The sequence below is a fragment of the Heterodontus francisci genome, chromosome 25 (genome assembly GCF_036365525.1).
Source record: "Heterodontus francisci isolate sHetFra1 chromosome 25, sHetFra1.hap1, whole genome shotgun sequence".
Lineage (NCBI taxonomy): Eukaryota > Metazoa > Chordata > Chondrichthyes > Heterodontiformes > Heterodontidae > Heterodontus > Heterodontus francisci.
This window is the reverse complement of record NC_090395.1, coordinates 29,136,133-29,155,523: the sequence shown is the minus strand read 5'-3', so window position 1 is coordinate 29,155,523 and position 19,391 is coordinate 29,136,133. Positions and strand designations below refer to the sequence as shown.

The following is a 19,391-nucleotide window of genomic DNA, read 5'->3' as shown; positions in this document are numbered from 1 at the left end:
GACAGCCAGGAATGCATTTGAATAGTTGAGTCTGGAGATAACAATGACATGGATGAGTATTTTAATGGCAGACGTGAAAATGAGTAATGTTACAGAAGTGGAAGTAGGTGCTAGTGTAGTGAGATCACATTGCTGTGAGCAGTTAATCAATACTTTCTGTGCATGTAAATGGGTCAACATAAATAGCACCAAGTTTCACAACTTCATACTGTAGCTCTTGGCTGATGAAAGGGCTTTACCTTCGGAGGTTGTTGAGGACCATGATGTTAGCATACATATAACAGAGGTAATAGGAATACGAAGGGTTCTTTTGCATGGTCCATTCCTCAGGTTTTGGGCTCTTTACGCAGAACATGTGGCCACTGTGTTTGGACTCGTCATCCACACTGTCAAAGCCAGTGATCTGGGTCATTGAAGAAAGGAGGAGAAAAGACTCATTAGTCAAAATAAAAATGTTATCGATCATGCAGAATCGGCCACTGTTACAATAAAGACTTGTATTTATAGAGCGCCTCATAACCATCTATCTAAAAGACCTCAAACTGCTTCATGCAAACTCAATTACTCTTGAAGTAAAGAAAGCAAGACTTGCATTTTTATAGCGCCTTTTGCAACCTCAGTGCCTTTACAGCAAATCAAGTACTTTTTGAAATGTAGTCACTGCTGTAATGTAGGAAATGCAGTAGCCAATTTGCACACAGCAAGCTCGCGCAAACAGTAATATGAGAATAACTCGATAATCTACTTTAGTGACATTGATTGAAGGCTAAATTGGCCAGGACACCAGAGAGAACTCCTCTGCTCTTCTTCAAAATAGTGCCATGATATCATTCTGGTCCACCTGGGAGGGTAAACAGTACCTCAGTTCTGTGTCTTATCCAACTCAGTACCTCTGATAGCACTCACTCAGTACTGCACTGTGAGGGTCATCATGGATTTATGTTCAACGCTGTAGAGTGGGGCGTGATCTCAGGATCTTCTGACTCAGAAATGAGAGTGCTACCCACTGAAGCACAGCTATCTACTCACTGGTTGCACAAAGACTGTTATATAGACAAATGCGCATAACCAAATCCATCAAACAGCAATGAGGTGAATGACCTGTTAATATGCACTTAATTTTGTTTGGAAGGATGAATATTGGTCAGGACATGCTCTCATGGTGCCATGGGATCTTTTACACCAATTGAAGGAAAGTTAGCACTGCTATTATGCAGCACTCTCTTACTGTTATACTGGGCTATCAGCCTCTGTTATGTCACAGGGAACCCAGACCTTAGAAGTGAGAACAACAGTCAGGAAATGCTATATAGTCTCAGAGTCAATGTAGCCAAAGACTCACGGGTAATTTTGGCTTTGTACAACATTGTCAAGTGGGTGATAGGGGAACAGCAGCTATTTTTACATCTCCCTCGGTTTCCATTATTTCCATTGAAGTCAATGAAGGGCTGCTGACTTGCTATCAACCGTGTTACTCAACCACCCAAATTCAACATGTGTGATGCCACAAAGCCCATGTACAGGGGAAATGGATCTCATCGGTAGGTATATCTCCTGCTATCCTCACTCACGTGTTTGAGGAAGATGCTGAGCTTGACGTTATCCTGAGGGTTCACCGTCGCTTCAAAGATTGGCATGAAGATGTTTTCAAGCATTTTACCAAAATGTGGGATGAAGTTTTGGGCTCTGAAAATATCACTTAAAAATAAGATTTAAACAAAAAAAAATCAGAAACAATGCAAACAGATTTGGTACCACAAGTCAAAATACATTTAAATAAGATGAAACTGCAGCTCTTAAGAAGTGTTCAAGAAGATCAGCACTTTGGTATGTTTCTTGTTTGCAACTTGTTTCTGTTTTGTGATTGAGCCGGGATGTTTCAGACATTGTTATCCATACTCCATAGTGCGGAGGAACCTGTACTTTAAGGGCCACCCAGGAGGTGTAATTGCCTGTTCTTGCTCCACAGACTTTCTCCGCAGTATCTCTTTGCATGGGCTGATGAAGGGTCTACACCAAAGAGGATAACTCATCTGTTCTTTCCACAGAGACCTGCCAAGTGTCTCAAGCCTTCTCTACTTTTGTTCCATATCATTATGAGCTTGCAAGTGCTACGAAATTACTTCCCTTTTTTGTAAAATATGTTTTAAGGGCTTATAATTGAATTGTGGACATTGATTCATCTGGAATCCTGAAGAGATGCTACATTTTGTGTTGTTTCAAAAGAAGTCACCAGAAGGTCCCTGAATTTGGCTTGTAAACAAGTCTTACTGAAAGGCACCTGTCTGTGGATAATCACCCAGCAGGAGTTGTTTTTTTACTTAGGGAGATGTTTACAAAGAAGTGACAGGTCAAGATTTATGGAGATCAGGAGGTTGACTTCTGGATTGTTTTTAGTTTCAATTTAAACTGCTACAACAGCCAGTTGGTTTTTGCCTGCCAAAAGAAGAGGACCCAGCTCTCCCTCTCTCTTGAAAAAATATTGCATTTCCACTGTGTCAGTTTCCAACTTCCAACTGTAGTTGAAGAAACCCTGCATATTGAATGTGTGGAAACTGAAACCTTGTCACCATATTTCTGCTGTAAGACCTATTTGAAGCCTCTGTAGCTGTATTTCTTGGAAAGCCTACCCAAACTGATCTTCAACATCATCTGGAAAGAACTGTTCTGGGAAGATCCCAGTGACAGCTATCTATACGCATTTGGGACACCACATAAAAACCAGGGACAAGTATTCTGCCTAAGTGCTTTTTTTGTTTTCTTTGTAACAGCACTATAAACAACAATCCCTTTTATTTTTCCAGTTAACTGGTGTTTGCATGTGTGTGTCTGTGAGGGGCTAAGATAAATAAGGGGTTTTAATATTTCAATCTGTGTGTGTATATTTTATTTCATTTTTAGTTAAGACTTGTTTGATAATAAACTGATAATTTTATAAAAGCAAAATACTGCGGATGCTGGAAATCTTAAATAAAAACAAGAAATTCTGGAACTACTCAGCAGGTCTGGCAGCATCTGTGGAAAAAGAAGCAGAGTTAACGTTTGAGGTCAGTGACCCTTCATCAGAACTGACAAATATTAGAAAAGTCACAGGTTATAAGCAAGTGAGGTGGGGGTGGGGCAAGAGATAACAAAGGAGGTCTGGATTGGACCAGGCCACATAGCTGACCAAAAGGTCATGGAGCAAAGGCAAACAATATGTTAATGGTGTGTTGAAAGACAAAGCATTAGTACAGAATAGGTGTAAATACACTGAATATTGAACAGCAGCAAGTGCAAACCTGAAAAAAAAACAGTGGGTAAGCAAACTGAACAAACTAAGAAGAAATGAAATAAATGCAAAAAAAAAGATTGTAAAAAATGTAAAAAAAAAGGAAGAAAAAATAACTAAAAATGAAAGTAAAATGGGGGGCTGTCATGCTCTGAAATGATTGAACTCAATGTTCAGTCCGGCAGGCTGTAGTGTGCCTAATCGGTAGATGAGATGCTGTTCCTCGAGCTTGCTTTGATGTTCACTGGAACACTGCAGCAATCCCAGGACAGAGGTGTGAGCATGAGCGCAGGGGGGAGTGTTGAAATGGCAAGCAACCGGAGGCTCAGGGTCCTGCTTGCGGACTGAGCGGAGATGTTCCGCAAAGCGGTCACCCAGTCTGCGCTTGGTCTCCCCAATGTAGAGGAGACCACACTGTGAGCAGCGAATACAGTATACTACATTGAAAGAAGTACAAGTAAATTGCTGCTTCACCTGAAATTTTGTTGTTTATTAAAGAAACCTGGTTAGTGTGTTTTATTCTGGGAAAAATAGAGTATATGATTGACTGTAATGGTAAGTGAGAAAATTTAAATATATATTGTGACCTGTGGAGAATTGGGACTAGTATAAACGTGCACTCCTCGTGCCTCAATCATAACACAGGTAACAATCCCTAAGAGTGACAGTCTGTCCTTGGAGAAACATTTTGAGCACTAAACCCACCCTGTGATTTGCCTAACATTCCATGTTTAGAATTCCCAGATGATGAGGCAATTTTTGTGAAAGTCTGTACTAACCCGTACTTCCACTTTTTCCCCTCCGATGAGATGTGCTTTGCATTCAAGGTGTGGGGATGGGCTGATACACAAGGAACTGTGCCTGCCTCTGATTGAACATGTCATACTGAATAGAGCACAGAAAGCCCACTGCTGAGAGCCTGCTATTTAAATATAACCCACCATTGAAATTGGAAACAAAAATTCAGAGACCGTCTAAGCACAAAACTCTCCAATCACAAGTTTTTAATTTACCTCATCTCCTACTTTTTCACCCTTTGGGATTCCCTATGTACAGCCCATAACCTTCAGCTTGGCATTCATATATTGGCAGTCTGTCTGTAACAGGGTCTAGATAACGAATCTATCTGAACTCTTCTGCAACTCTTTCTGCTGCAGCTTCCAACTTACTAGATTCTGGGGACTTGAATCATCCATCTCATTTTGGGAGAGAAGACCCTGTGCCTGATGAACCAAGATGCCAGCTTAATCCACTCATCTGGTTTCCGTCCGTAAATAGACAAACGCGGCTCTGAGTGCTGATACTTGGCATCTTCCAAATCTGACGCCACTTCCTGCCATGTTATAGAGATAACATTAATATTACCGACAGCCACTATTATATTCCAGACTGTCTGCTCTAAAAATAGAGAGTCCGACACAACATTGTGAGGGTTCGTGGATTGAAGTAGTAACACACATTGACATATAGAGTGCTGCTAGTTGGATTCATATCAATGTTCCCCGCAACTCAACACCTCCAATGCCAGCCATTTCCACCCACAGAGAGGAAAGAAAATTAATGGAAGCACTTTTAACCTAACCCTCCCATCAGGAAACCTCTGCAATCAGGTGCAACTTTGGTTTCATAACATGTCCGATTTGAGTTTCTATCCAAGTCAGTGGGGAGTAATGTTGGAACGGCGTAAAACTGGCATTCCACCTGGTTTCAAGGGTTTCCCACCTGGGGAGATAGGTTAAGATTACCCTCAGTAAATCATCCCAGGCTACCAGCTGCAAGAGTGGGCGGCACAGTGGTGCAGTGGCTAGCACCGCAGCCTCATAGCTCCAGTGACCTGGGTTCGGTTCTGGGTACCGCCTGTGTGGAGTTTGCAAGTTCTCCCTGTGACCGCGTGGGGTTCTGCCGGGCACTCCAGTTTCCTCCCACAGCCAAAGACTTGCAGGTTGATAGGTAAATTGGCCATTGTAAATTGCCCCTCGTATAGATAGGTGGTAGGAGAATGGTGGGGATGTGGTAGGGAATATGGGATTAATGTAGGATTAGTATAAATGGTTGTTGGTCAGCACAGACTCGATGGGCTGAAGGGCCTGTTTCAGTGCTGTATCTCTCTATGACTCTAAGAGTCTGGATTAAGAGTATCATCCACGATTACCATCACTAGTTACCTTCTCAGTCAGAGAGAACAATGAACAGAGAACGTTCTCCAAAAGTGGGCATTTCAAAAATGTTATGGAATTCAATACCAATCCAGGTACTGACTTCACTAAGAATTGTTGGATAAACCATTTTACGTGTGGGGAGAGAAATACCAATTCATCTTTTTCAGGGCAATAATAGGTTCTTAGACAGTGGACACCATCATTGTGTGTGTTTGTAAATAAACAGAATAAGACTTGACACCAATTTTGATGGAGAAAATGCATCTTTAAGATGCAAGGATTTGTGTACAGACAGCATTGAGGTATTGGAAGGTATTGGTGATGCTGCAGTAATAAGGAGTAATTTTTCTCTCTAATTTTCGCCCCATCACTCCTGCAGACATCAGTTCAAACTGGGCTACTGTTCAACAATAGCCATCCTGCATTTAGCCAGGAGGCTCTTCCTTTTATGTCAGATGCACCATGGAGTGCTGACAAGCTATTTGACCATGGGCGTCATCACAGCCCTGGCCTCACATGACCTTAACACATAGGGGTAGTGCAGTGTTCAATGGTTTAATTGATCTGTGTTTGATTGTATTAGTTTTTTAACTGATCAATGTTCACTGTGCTTAATTGCTTAAATCTGTAGGTGGAGTTTGAGAGTTAATGACTGGAAACCATTAAGAAGGTAAAAAGACCTGAGTTCTGTAGAGACAATGTGTTGAAATCTTGTAAGTGCTGAGATATTTTAAAGTACTGTAAATAAACCTGTTGTTGATTTAGAACTAGTGTCATATCTGCATTGTCTGAGATAAATCTGATATATAAAATATCCAGCAAACCGGTGAATACATAACAGGTAGATTGTAACTTTCAGGTGGGCAAAAGAGGGCAATTGATTGATTGATGGTGGGAGGGAGGATGGTCCCAGATCTCATTTAAATTGAACTGGTGAATTGCTCACCCCTAAACGGGTATCCCAATGCAATGCGCTGGATTCAGACTGGTACAATATTAGATGGCTCAGTAGCTGTATAAGGTACAGTCTAGGGGCGGGGAGGAGGAGGGAGTGGGGAATTCTGGGGTACGGGCAGCTGCTCACAGGAAGAAGGAGTGTTCCTCCGGGCCCCACAAAAATAATTTACAACTTACCTTTTTTTGGTCCTGTTTGGCTGTACGGCCACTGAAACTGGTCAGTGCATCCATGACGCACGCCATGTCGAGTTCTGTTGCAAAGTGACAATCAGGTTCCAGGTACATCCATTACTGCCTTATTGATGAAAATTTAGCCAAGTTTAAATCAGCTTCATACACGTTCCCTGTACTAGATGGTGATCAGAAACAGGAGCCTGTAGTGTTTCAGGCTACATACATAATAATATATGTATCCAACAAAGGGAGCCTGTTCCCAGGGGTTGTAATGATTGATAGGTAGAGGATCAATAAATTGGAACATGGCTGCTCAATAATCATACAGATAGGGTGATCTTGAAAATGATTGATTTTCCGCAGTATTAGCTGTTTCATACATAGAAGGGGATCCTGCAAAACAAACTTTTTGCTGTAAGACATTCAGGCCCCATAGTAACATAATAGAACCAAGAGGACCAAAAACAGGGTAGGAGACCAGCAGAAGCGTCACAAACTAGACCTTCCACAGCATTGGCTGTGGGACCTTCTTAGGGTTGGATTCAAGACCGCCATCATCAGGGAGATGTGGCTGGGAGCTGGGACTCGCTGGGCAGGAATTCCATTATTTTTAGCCTGGCAGAGCATTAGCAGCTGTGGGGCCTACCTTGAGATTCAGACTGGGTCAAATTTAGCACTGTTGGTGTACCTACACCCAAAGGATGGCAGTGGTTCAAGAAGGCAGCTCACCATCAACTTCTCAAGGGCAATTAGGGATGGGCAATAAATGTTGGCCTGGCCGGCGACACCCACATCCCATGAATGAATAAAAAAAAGTCTTATAAAGAAAGCCAATGGGGCAAGGTTGGTATCATTCTGGGGGACCCCAGCACCTGTCCTCTGAAACAGACACAGGAGCCCTTCTGGAGCAGGCAGGTATATCAAGGGCATGGGCATTCAGCCAGTTTAATTATGGGACTTTCCCCTGATTCCACAAACTTCAGTGAGGGCAGTGTTGGAGGTCACCAGCACTCTGATTCCGGCATTTATACCAGGATTAAAGGTCCACAGATTTTTGACCCCTATGTGTCTATTTCAAAATATACCAAAGCTTGTTCAAGATTCAGCAGACATTTTTGTTCAAAAACATGAAAAAAAGACCAGTATTTATTTAATGTCATAACGTGATCTTCAGAACCATTCAAAGTTCTTTACATGTAATGAATTATTTTGAAGTACACTGACTGCTGCTATGTAAGTTAATGTGGCAGCCATTTTGCAAAAAGCAAGATGTCATAAATAGCAATAAGACAAGTAAGCAGTTAATCTGTTTCTGATGGAATTGATCAAGAGAAACTATTACACTGATTGGGGAGTCTAGACCCATGGGGCATAGTCTAAAAAGGAGAGCCAGGCTTTTCAGGAGTAAAGTTAGGAAACATTTCTACATGTGAAGGATGCTAGAAGTTTGGAACTCTCTTCCGCAAACAGAAACTGATGCTAGATCAAGTGTTAATTTTACAACTGGGATTGATAGTTTTTTGCGAGCCAAAGGTATTAAAGGGTATGGGGCAAAGGCAGGTATATGGAGTTAGATCACAGAGATGCGGCACAGTGGCGCAGTGGTTAGCACCGCAGCCTCACAGCTCCAGCGACCCAGGTTCAATTCTGGGTACTGCCTGTGTGGAGTTTGCAAGTTCTCCCTGTGTCTGCGTGGGGTTCCTCCGGGTGCTCCGGTTTCCTCCCACCGCCAAAGACTTGCAGGTTGATAGGTAAATTGGCCATTATAAATTGCCCCTAGTATAGGTAGGTGGTAGGGAAATACATAGGGACAGGTGGGGATGTGGTAGGACTATGGGATTAGTGTAGGATTAGTATAAATGGGTGGTTGATGGTCGGCACAGACTCGGTGGGCCGAAGGGCCTGTTTCAGTGCTGTATCTCTAAAAAAAAGAGTAAAGATTAAGGGAAGGAGTACTAGATCAAGGAGTTGAAGGGTTTGCCACCGATGTTGGGATGAAGGGAGGGGTTATGCACAAGAGGCCAGAGTTCAAAGACCAATGAGTGTAGTAGGTTGCATGGACAAGAGGGTTGAGGCCATAGAGGTTTTTGAAGATAAGGGTTTTAAATTTAGTACTTTTGGGAACTCTTGTTCACCAGCCAGGACATAAGATGATGGTTGCGTGGACCGCAGTGCAAGATAGGATGCAGACATATGGGTGGACATAAATCAAATAAGTTAAGATATCACATTACCTTGATGATATGAGCGAAGTATTCGCCTTCTATGGCGTTCTCTGTCTTCAAATAAAGGTCACGGAGCTCGCTGGCACCCACTGGATTGTACTTAGCATTGAACTTATCAAAACGCTGGAACGTCTGACGACCCTGAGTAAATATAATTTCAAAAAGGATAGTTCCTGCACTTTGTACTTTTATTTATTCTCGGGATGTGAGGGACACTGGCATGGCCAGCATTTATCACCCATCCTAGTTCTCTTGACTGTATCTTGCTAAGCCGCTTTATAGGGTTGTTAAGAGTCAACTACTTTAGCATTGATACAGGAGTTACATGTAGGCCAGACTGGGAAAAGACGGCAGATTATCCTTCCCTAAATGATATTTGTGAACCAGTTGACAGTCTGACAATCTTCATGGTGATTTTGACTGATACCAATGGTTCAGGCACATGTTGGTAATGCAGCATGAGATCTGGGTCTCAAAACCGGTCCAGACCAAAGCTTGTTCCTCTGAATCTAAATGCTAACCTTTATCCATATAAACAGTTGTTATATACACAGCTCCCGTTCTTGTCTCTTTTCGAGCTGTGAGAGTTAACTAAAGTCTACCTACCTCTCAGAGAAGATCTCAATTTGTTCGATTCAGTCCACTGAAATGACTCTTGTCTGATCGTTCCTTTTTTTTTGCTTTTGGCCTGTGCCTACGCTCGTTAGAAATCCATATCTGCAGCCTCATTTAAAAAATACAAAATGTTCATAACTGAACCAATCACAAAGTCTGTACACATTTGATAATCATGCATCAGACTTCCTGTCAAGCCAGTTGGAAGGGTCTTTGATGGTAAACGTCATCCAACCAACTTCTGTTTCTTCACAGGTGCTGTCTGACCTGCTGAGCCTTTTCAGCTTTTGTGCCCACTGGTTTACTGTTTCTACAGAAAAATTAGCAGTTGTAGAACTCAGTTCCCTAAACACTGATAAAGATTCAGAAATAATGGCCCAGATTTTGCAGAGGCAATGATGGTGAAGCTTTCAGCATTCATCACCCTCACACAGTGGAGAGACCCAGTAACTTCCACAGTGCACACTGCAGTGCGTAAATCCAGAAGTTGTGGTGGGCCAATCTTCACTACTTCGGAGGCTTTGCAATATCCGTCGCCAAACTGCAGATTAAAACAAGAATATGGTAGTATCTAGAGTCTGGGCTGATTGCCCACTAATAATGAATTGTTCTGACCAAAATGTTTTTGGGCTGGCATTTTGAGGCGTTAAAAGCCTCCTCTCATTTCGCAAATACTTGAGGACACTGCAACCAGAAGAAACTTTCAAAATAGTTGCCCAACACAGATAGATTTTTCAACTTTCCATCAGACTTTTAAATTGTTCAAATAGATTTAACAAGATTTATCTGACTTTTTAAATGTTTTAATGTATACAACCTTTTATCATGATTTATCAGATTTTTAAAATGTTCAAACGGATGTAACAAGATTTAATGTGCATGGCTTTTAAAATGAATTATCTGACTTTTAAAAATATGTATAAATTTTGATTTTGTAAAATGATTCGAATCAAATTAATCTGATATTATTTTTGGTTTTAATGACTTTTTAGCATAACAGATATGGGAGCAGCTTGGTTTTGACAGATTATGTGGGTGTGGTTTCCAGTCCCTGCACCACATGACCTGTCCTTTCGACCCGCACCACAGAATGCTGCAGGGTCACCCTAAGGCTCACACTGTCAGGGAATCCTCGCTTCTTGGAGCTGAAATCCAACCATCGTGTTAGGCAAGTTTGTACATTAGTTCAAGGCCAGCAGCAAGCGCCATTGCTTCACCGCTAACCACAAAATCTGGGTCAATATGTAATTAAAAACAGAATTTGACTTGATCACTCCAGTGGTTCGGATAACATGCTATAACAGCTCTATTATTATATCACAGCCCTATTATATCACAACATATCATCCACTGACAGTGAGCTACATCATTGGGAGATATTTGAGATATTCTGAATACACTGTGACGTTTGATACAATCTAATTGTCACACTTCAAGGTGCCCCAGTTTGTTACACATGTAAAACAAGCTTAACAAAAAGAAAAAAAGCTGGTCAGCAAGGAAACCAGTGCTGGGCCAGAAATTTACAAATAAGCATAATGAACCACTGAGTGACGTCAGTAAATTTACAAATCATAGCATCAGATAATTATAGCATGGTTAAACAACAAACAGGAGGAGGAGGAGGCTCCACAAATATCCCCATCCTCAATAATGGGGGAGTCCAGCACATCAGTGCGAAAGATAAGGCTGAAGCATTTGCAACAATCTTCAGCCAGAAGGGCTCAGTGGATGATCCATCTCTGCCTCCTCCTGAGGTCCCTAGCATCACAGATGCCAGACTTCAGCCAATTCGATTCACTCCGTATGATATCAAGATAAACGGCTAAAGGCACTGGATACTGCAAAAGCTATGGGCTTTGACAACATTCCAGCTGTAGTACTGAAGCCTTGTGCTCCAGAACGAGCCATGCCGCTAGCCAAGCTATTCCAGTACAGCTACAACACTGGCATCTGCCCAACAATGTGGAAAATTGCCCAGGTATGTCCTGTCCACAAAAAGCAGGACAAATTCAACCCGGCCAATTACTGCCCCATCAGTCTACTCTGAATATTCAGCAAAGCGATAGAAAATGTCATCAACAATGCCATCAAGAGGCACTTGCCCAGCAATAACTTGCTCACTGACGCTTAGTTTGGATTCTGCCAGGGCCACTCAGCTCCTGACCTCATTACAGCCTTGGTTGAAACATGGACAAAAGAGCTGAACTCAGGAGGTGAGGTGAGAGTGACTGCCCTTGACATCAAGGCAGCACTTGACTGAGTATGGCATCAAGGAGCCCTAGCAAAACTGAAGTCAATGGGAATCAGGGGGAAAACTCTCCACTCGTTGGAGTCCTAATTAGAAAAAAGGAAGGTGGTTGTGGTTGTTGGAAGTTGATCATCTCAGTCCCAGGAGTTCCTCAGGGTAGTGTCCTAGGCCCATCCATCTTCAGCTGCTTCATCAAGACATTCCTTCCATCATAAGGTCCAATGTGGGGATGTTCATTGATGATTGCACAATGTTCAGCACCATTCGCGACTCCTCAGATACTGAAGCAGTCCGTGTCCATATGCAGAAAGACCTGGACAACATTCAGGCTTGGGCTGATAAGTGGCAAGTTACATTCATGCCATACAAGTGTCCGTCTATGACCATCTTAAACAGGGAGAATCCAACCATCTCCCCTTGACATTCAATGGCATTGCCATCACTGAATCTCCCACTATCAACATCTTGGGGGTTACCATTGACCAGAAACTTAACTGGACCAGCCATATAATTACCTTGACTACAAGAGCAGGTCAGAGGCTAGGAATTCAATGGTGAGTAACTCAGCTCCTGACCCCCCCAAAGCCTGGCCACCATCTACAAGGCACAAGTCAGGAGTGTGATGGAATACTCTCCACTTGCCTGGATGGGTGCAGCTCCAACAACACTCAAGAAGCTCAACATCATTCTGGAAAAAGTAGCCCGCTTGATTGGCACCCCACCCACAAACATTCACTCCCTCCACTACCGATGCACAATGGCAGAAGTGTGTACCATCTACAAGATGCATTGCAGCAACGTACCAAGGCTCCTTTGACAGCACCTTCCAAACCCGTGACCTCTATCACCTAGAAGGACAAGGGCAACAGATGCATGGGAACACCACCACCTGCAAGTTCCCCTCCAAGTCACACACCATCCTGACTTGGAACTATATTGCCGTTCCTTCAATGTCACTGGGTCAAAATCCTGGAACTCCCTTCCTAACAGCACCGTGGGTGTACCTACACCCCAAGGACTGTAGCAGTTCAAGAAGGCAGCTCACCAACACCTTCTCAAAAGCAATTAAGAGTGGGCAATAAATGCCGGCCTAGCCAGCGACGTCCACATCCCGTGAAAGAATAAAAAAGGAGTACATTTGGTCCATCATATCCATGCCAGCTCTCTGCAAGACCACCTAATCCCACTCCCCTGCTTTTTCCCCATAACCCTGCAAATGTTTTCTCTTTAGATAGGTATCCAATTCACTTTTGAAAGCTATGATTAAATCTGTGAATGTGGAGCACAGAGCAATCCAGAACAGAATTCTTTGAAAACAGAGTGCTCAGTTGGGAATTTAGTGCAAGTGGGATCTCTCTGGTCAGTATTTCTCAAGCTGTAATGTAGGTAAACAGGAGAAATCTGACTCAGCACTTTAAAACTGCAAGCTAGTTACAATACCTAGTAAACAGAAACTATCTGACAGTGGCAATTAACTGTCAATCAACTCAAAGTGGTTGCCTGAAAAGTGTTAATTACTCAGCGTTGTGTGGGTGTGTATCATAAGCTCTCTATATAATAGATAAAGTTTGCTACTGCACAGTGGTTGTGGAACTGTGCATTTTGTAAACAGAGTGCTAAAGTCAGGAATTTGGTGTAGAGGGGGAAAGGAGGTGCTGCTTTTTATTCCTTTAGTTTTACCTCCAGTAGCTGGTGAGTGTTCTTATTTTTGTCTCCAAGCTAGGAGACTGTAACTTGCTATTACTTTAGTTAATCAGTTACTAAATTAGTAAAGTAATCAAATAAGGTTAGACAGACCCTGGCAGGGCAGATGATCTGCCGTAACTGCAACATATGGGAGTTTGTGGAAAGCATTGCAATCCTGGGCAACCATATCTGTGGTTAATATCTGCAGCTTGTGCAACTCTGGCTCAAAGTTGCTGAGCTGGAGTCCAAACAGGGCTTTGTGGGGTATCAGGAAGGGAGAGAGGTACCTGGATACTTTTTTCCAAGTGGCAGTCACACCCCTTAGGTTAAGTACAACTTTAGAGTTGGTCAGTGGTCAGGGACAGGAGGATGTGACTGAGAGTCAGGCAAGTTTGAGGTTCCAGCAAGTAGTGATGGAGAAGCCTCAGCCCTTGACTTTGACCAACAGATATGAGGCACTTGCTACCTGTGTGGATGAGAACAAGGACTGCAGGGTGGATAGACAAACTGACTATGGCACCATGGTGCAGGATGTCATTCAATTGGGGATTGAAAAGGAATGTGGTAGTAATATCTAAGGGAGGGTCTACTTGGATTGGAGGCAGTACAATGAAGGTGCACATCTGGAATTAGAGGTTTGGGTCTTTATTCTTTGGAGTTTAGAAGAATGAGAGGTGATCTCATTGAAACATACAGGATTCTGAAGGGGCTTGAAAGGATAGACACTGAGAGGTTGTTTGCCCTGGTTTGGGAATCTAGAAAACAGGGCACAGTCTCAGGATAAGGGGCCAATTATTTGGGACTGAGATGAGGAGAAATTTCTTCCCTCAAAGGGTTGTGAATCTTTGGAATTCTCTGCCCCAGAGGGTTGTGGATGCTCCATTGTTGAGTGTATTTAAGGCAGAGATAGATTTTTGGTCTGTCAGGAAATCAAGGAATATGGGGAGCGAGCAGGAAAGCCAAGTTGAGGCAGAAGTTCAGCCATGATTGTATTGAATGGCTGAGCATGCTCGAGGGGCCGTATGGTCCACTCCTGCTACTATTTCTTATGTTCTGCCTCCACCACACTCTTAAGCAGTACATTCCAGATCCTACCCACTTACTGTGTAAAAAACATTTTTCCTCATTGGCAAAAGAAACAAAGCCAATCACCTTAAATTGGTGTCCTCTTCTGCCAATGGGAACAGTTTCTCCCTATCTACTCTGTCCATATCCTTCATGATTTTGACACCTCTATAAAATCTCCTCTCAACCTTCTCTTCTTCAAGGAGTTCCTCCAATCTATCCACATAACTGAAATCCCTCATCCCTGGAAGCATTCTCGTAAATCTTTTTTGCACTTTCTAAAGCCATCACGTCCTTCCTGAAGTGTGGTATGCAGAATTGGACACAATACTCCAGTTGAGCCCGAGACAGTGTTTTATAAAGATTCACCATAACTTCCTGGCTTTTGTACTCTATGCCTCTATTGTTACAACCAGGTAAGAAAGGGGTCTAGCCTTCACCTGGTCTTACCGTAACAGGGTTTAATTTTAAACACACCATGTTTTCAGCTCCCCCTTGGTGAATCCTTGTTCACTGCTTTCCAATTGTAAGGCAAAGAAACCAGCCAAACAGGTTTTCTTAGGTTTAAAGAAAAAAGAGGTTGAACTTTATGAAACTTAAACTTTAATTCAGTTAGCGCCTACAGATATGCTATGTGCCCACGCGAGCATGCATACATGATACACACATGCAGATAGAGACAGAAAAGAGCAGAAGAAAAATTAAGTGGAAAAGTTTGAGGCAATATCTGAAGATGGTTTTGGTTACTGTTCTTCGAGCTCGCTGTAGAGTCCTTGATTATAGGTAGCTCTTGCTTTTCGTTGGGGCCCAGTATTCTTCTTAAACCTTGCTTGATGAAGGAGACTTTTCTCTCTTGAGGTTCACGTGTCTTCAGTGGGTCCAGAGGCTTGTGAGAAAGGGATGGGAGCAGACAGGAGAGGTCTTCTCAGTCCAGAAGCAAACAGTCTCTCTCAGTTCAAACTGTCTGTGCACAATTCAAAAACTCTCAAGTTGGCCAGCAGGTTAGCCACATGACCAACTGGTGTAACCACTTTTGTGTTTGTGGATTCTCTTGTCCTAGCCGAACCTGGAATGTCTCCTCTTACATACAATATCATGTGATCAAAGTCCATTTTAGGATAAGCGGATAAGGGAAGTAACTTCTCTTGTCCCTATTGGTATGCAAATATCCTCCAGCCAAGTGTCTGGCAGCCCTTGAAACAGGTCTTTTCTTCTTCCCAGCAACAACTTGAAAGTTAATGTCCATATGGCGAAATTAATATACCTCATTCTTGGCAGGCGGGGGCCCAGCATGACACAATTTATAAAGCCCAAGTTACCATATACCTTTTAGCTTCTTTCTTAAGCCCTGCCACCTTCAACCATTTGTGCACATATGCTCCCAGGACCCTCTGCTCCTGCATCCTGTTTAGAATGGTATCCGTTATTTTATATTGCCTCGTTCTTCCTCCCAAAATGTTTCACTTCACATTTTTCTATATTAATTTTAATCTGCCATTTCACCAGCCTATGCCCTCTGGAAGTTTATCACTATCCTCCTCACAATTCACAATACTTCTAAGTTTTGTGTCATTCAAAAATTTTGAAATTGTGCCTTGTACATCCAAGACTAGATCATTAATATAGATCAAGAAAAGTAGTGGTCCTAATACAGAGGTGTGGGGAACCTCACTATATACTTCCTCCAGTCTGGAAAGCAACCGTTCACACTACTCTGTTTCCTTTCACTTAGTCAAATTCACATCCATGCTGCCACTGTCCCTTTTATTCCATGGGCTTCAACTTTGCTGACAAGCCTGTTATATGGCACTTTAACAAATGCCTTTTGAAAATCCATGTACACCACATCAACTGCATTACCCTGCAGCCCTCTCTGTTACATCATCCGAAAACTCAATCAAGTCAGTAAATGTAGATAGTTACACAGATTTGTCTAGCGAGACACCTTCTCCAAACAAAGTAATTTAGCTGTGGCTTTAAAGGGACAGGTCAGATCAAGTACCACTCCCTGTCAGCAGACAAATGCCACTACCTGTGAGAAGTCGCACAAGAAATCTGTTATAAAAAGCAGAATTAAGGCAAACATCTTGTTTCAGGTACCCTCTTGCGTGGGCATCTGCACAACCAACCTTCTGTGCCCCTGCCTGACCACTCATTCCCAGTAGTCACTATATAAGGTAAATTCAGTACTCCAATGCTTCCATGAGTGATCCACACTCAAACAGATAGTGGGTCGAGGAATATGGGCTAATCTTGTAGCCTTATTTCCAGCCCACTCTTCCTTCAAACATAGCTCTCTGCTGGGAGTGCCTTAAATGTAACTGAGTACACTTACCGCATGCACATCCAAGGAATCAACCGTCAGGTCATAGGCATTCAGCTTCAGCTTAGCAAAGAGCTCTTTCAGCGTTAGCTTCGTGTCCTTGGAAGTCCAGACGATGCGATCTGAATCCACCCTCGAGGACTTCTTTATAAAGCGAAGGAGATGCTTCTGATTCATGCAGGCTGCTGCATGGATGTGCGTGTCAACCTGAGAAGAGAGAAAGGGAAGATGAACATTTCTTAGACTTTTTCTCATGTGTAAAAGTCTGCAGGTCACAGTGTGGGATGTCAGCAAGGTTTAAAGGAGTACGAAAATGGACAAGGTCTATCTAAAAATTAGGTGGCACCAACCCTGGGTTTTTAAAACTTTACATTATAATTTGAAGTAAAGACTGACAGAAACAAGGAATTAGACAGTTTGGAGGTCTTGATAAAGCATGAGGTGAGTAGGAGAATGGTTGGACAATATTTTGGAGCACTGGGCTTGGCTCCTTGTCACAGAAGATGCACCATTCATCATTCATTTGTTTTTGAGTCAGACAGGCTCATGAATGAATGCTGCCCAGTATACTTTGTGAATCCCTAATCATGCTACTCTCCACCTTGTACGAGAAAAACTTACAATTACAGCAACTTGCATTTATATAGCACCTTCATTGAAGAAAAACATCACAGGAGCTTCACAAAGGCGCAATTTAAAAATGGGCACCAAGCCACAGAAGGAAACATTGGCATGTTATTGGACAGTTTTATGAAGAGAAGGAGGAAGAGAGCCAGACAGGTCTAGGAAGGAAATTCCAGCGTGTGGGGCCTAGACGACTGATGGAACAACTGCCAATGGTGAGGCAAATGGAAAGAGTGGGGGTGGGATGGGGGGGGAGATCCACAAGAATTCAGAGTCAGTGGAATGAAGCAATCTGGGCCAATTGTAGGGTGGGAGAGATAGGAAGGGGCAAGGCCATAAAAGGATTGTAATGTGGGGAATGAGAATTTTATATTTTAGGATCAAGACTGAGAGCGAATGCAGGTCAATGGGGACAGGGGTGATGGGTGAGCGGGACTTGGTACAGGATAGGATACATGCAGCACAGCCTGGGTGAGCTAAACTTTACGAAGGGTGGAGGATGGATAGCCCTCCAGGAGCGAACAACAACTTATATTTATATAGCACCTTTTACGTAATAAAACATCCCAAGGTGCTTCACAGGAGCATTAGAAAACAAAATGGCACTGAGCCACATAAATAGTTATTAGGTCAGATGACCAAAAGCTTGGTCAAAGAGGTAGATTTTAAGGGGCGGCTTAAAGGAGGACAGCGAGGTGGAGAGGTGTAGGGAGGGTATTCCAAAGCTTAGGGCCGAGGCAACTGAAGGTATGGCCACTAATGGTGGAGCGACTGAAATGAGGGATTTACAAGAGGCCAAAATTAGAGGAGCGCAGATATCTCTGAGGGTTGTGGGGCTGGAGGAAATCACATAGAGATAGGGAGGGGTGAGGCCATGGAGAGATTTGAAAGCAAGTATGAGAATTTTAAAATCAAGCTGTTGCTTGACTAGGAGCCAATGTAGGTCAGCGAGCACAGGGGTGATAGGGGAATGGGACTTGGTGCAAGTTAAGACATGGGCAGCAGAGATTTGGATGACCGCAAGTTTTAGGAGAGTAGAATGTGGGAGAGCAGCCAGGAGTGTGTTGGAATAGTCAAGAGTCGAGGTAACGAAGGAATGAATGAGGGTTTCAGCAGCTGGTGAGCTGAGGTGGGGTGAAGTTGGGCAATGTTAGGGAGGTGGAAAAAGGCGGTCTTAGTGATGGAACAAAAATGAGGTTGGAAGCTCATCTCGGGGTCAAATGTGACACCAAGGTTGCAAACAAACTGGCTTAATCTCAGGCTGTGTCAGTGAGAGGAATGGAGTCAGTAGCTAGGGAATGGAGTTTGGACTGAAAATAATGGCTTCAGTTTTGCCAATATTTAATTGGAGAAAATATCTGGTCATCCAGTGCTGAATGTTGGATAAGTCTGATAATTTAGCAATAACAGAGAAGTTGAGAGAGGTGGTGGTGAGGTAGAGCTGGGTGTCATCAGCATACGCGTGAAAACTAATGCTATGCTTTTGGATGATGTAACTGAGTGGCCACATGTAGATGAGAAATAGGAGGGGGGCCAAGGATAGATCCTTGGGGGACACCAGAGGTAATGGTGCAGAAGCAGAAAGTGAAGCCATAGCAAGTGATTCTCTGGTTACATTTAGATAGAAAAGAATGGAATCAAGTGCGAGCAGTATCACCCAGCTGGACAGTGGAGAGGTGTTGGAGGAGGGTGGTGTGGTCAACCATGTCAAAGGTTGCAGACAGGTCATGAAGGACGAGGAGGGAAAGTTTATCTTTGACACAGGATGTCATTTGTGACTTTGATAAGACCTGTTTCGGTTCTGTGGCAGGGGAAACCTGATTGGAGGGATTCAAACATGGAGTTCCAGGAAAGATGGAAACAGATATGGGAAGCGACAATATGTTCAAGGACTTTGAAAAGGAAAGGGAAGTTGGAGATAGTATGGCAGTTTGTAAGGACAGTGGAGTCAAGGGTTGGTGTTTTGAGAGGGGCGATAACGGCAGATTTAAAGGAGTGAGGGACAACAGCTGAACAGAGATGATCCTGCAATAGTGAGCAG

The 19,391-nt window shown here is 43.1% G+C and overlaps 1 protein-coding gene across 4 annotated transcripts in view; it reads right to left on the bottom strand.

Moving 5' to 3' along the window:
• ampd1 (adenosine monophosphate deaminase 1 (isoform M)) overlaps positions 1–19,391 on the bottom strand; it is a 48,031-nt gene that overhangs the window by 12,742 nt on the left and 15,898 nt on the right. For all 4 annotated transcript variants that reach the window (XM_068057638.1, XM_068057640.1, XM_068057642.1 and 1 more), the window contains 5 exons: positions 16,739–16,933; positions 8,796–8,927; positions 4,441–4,604; positions 1,572–1,698; positions 240–403 (listed from right to left, as the gene is read on the bottom strand). In XM_068057638.1, coding sequence (XP_067913739.1) covers positions 240–403; positions 1,572–1,698; positions 4,441–4,604; positions 8,796–8,927; positions 16,739–16,933 — 782 coding nt within the window. The remainder of the gene's footprint in view (positions 1–239; positions 404–1,571; positions 1,699–4,440; positions 4,605–8,795; positions 8,928–16,738; positions 16,934–19,391) is intronic.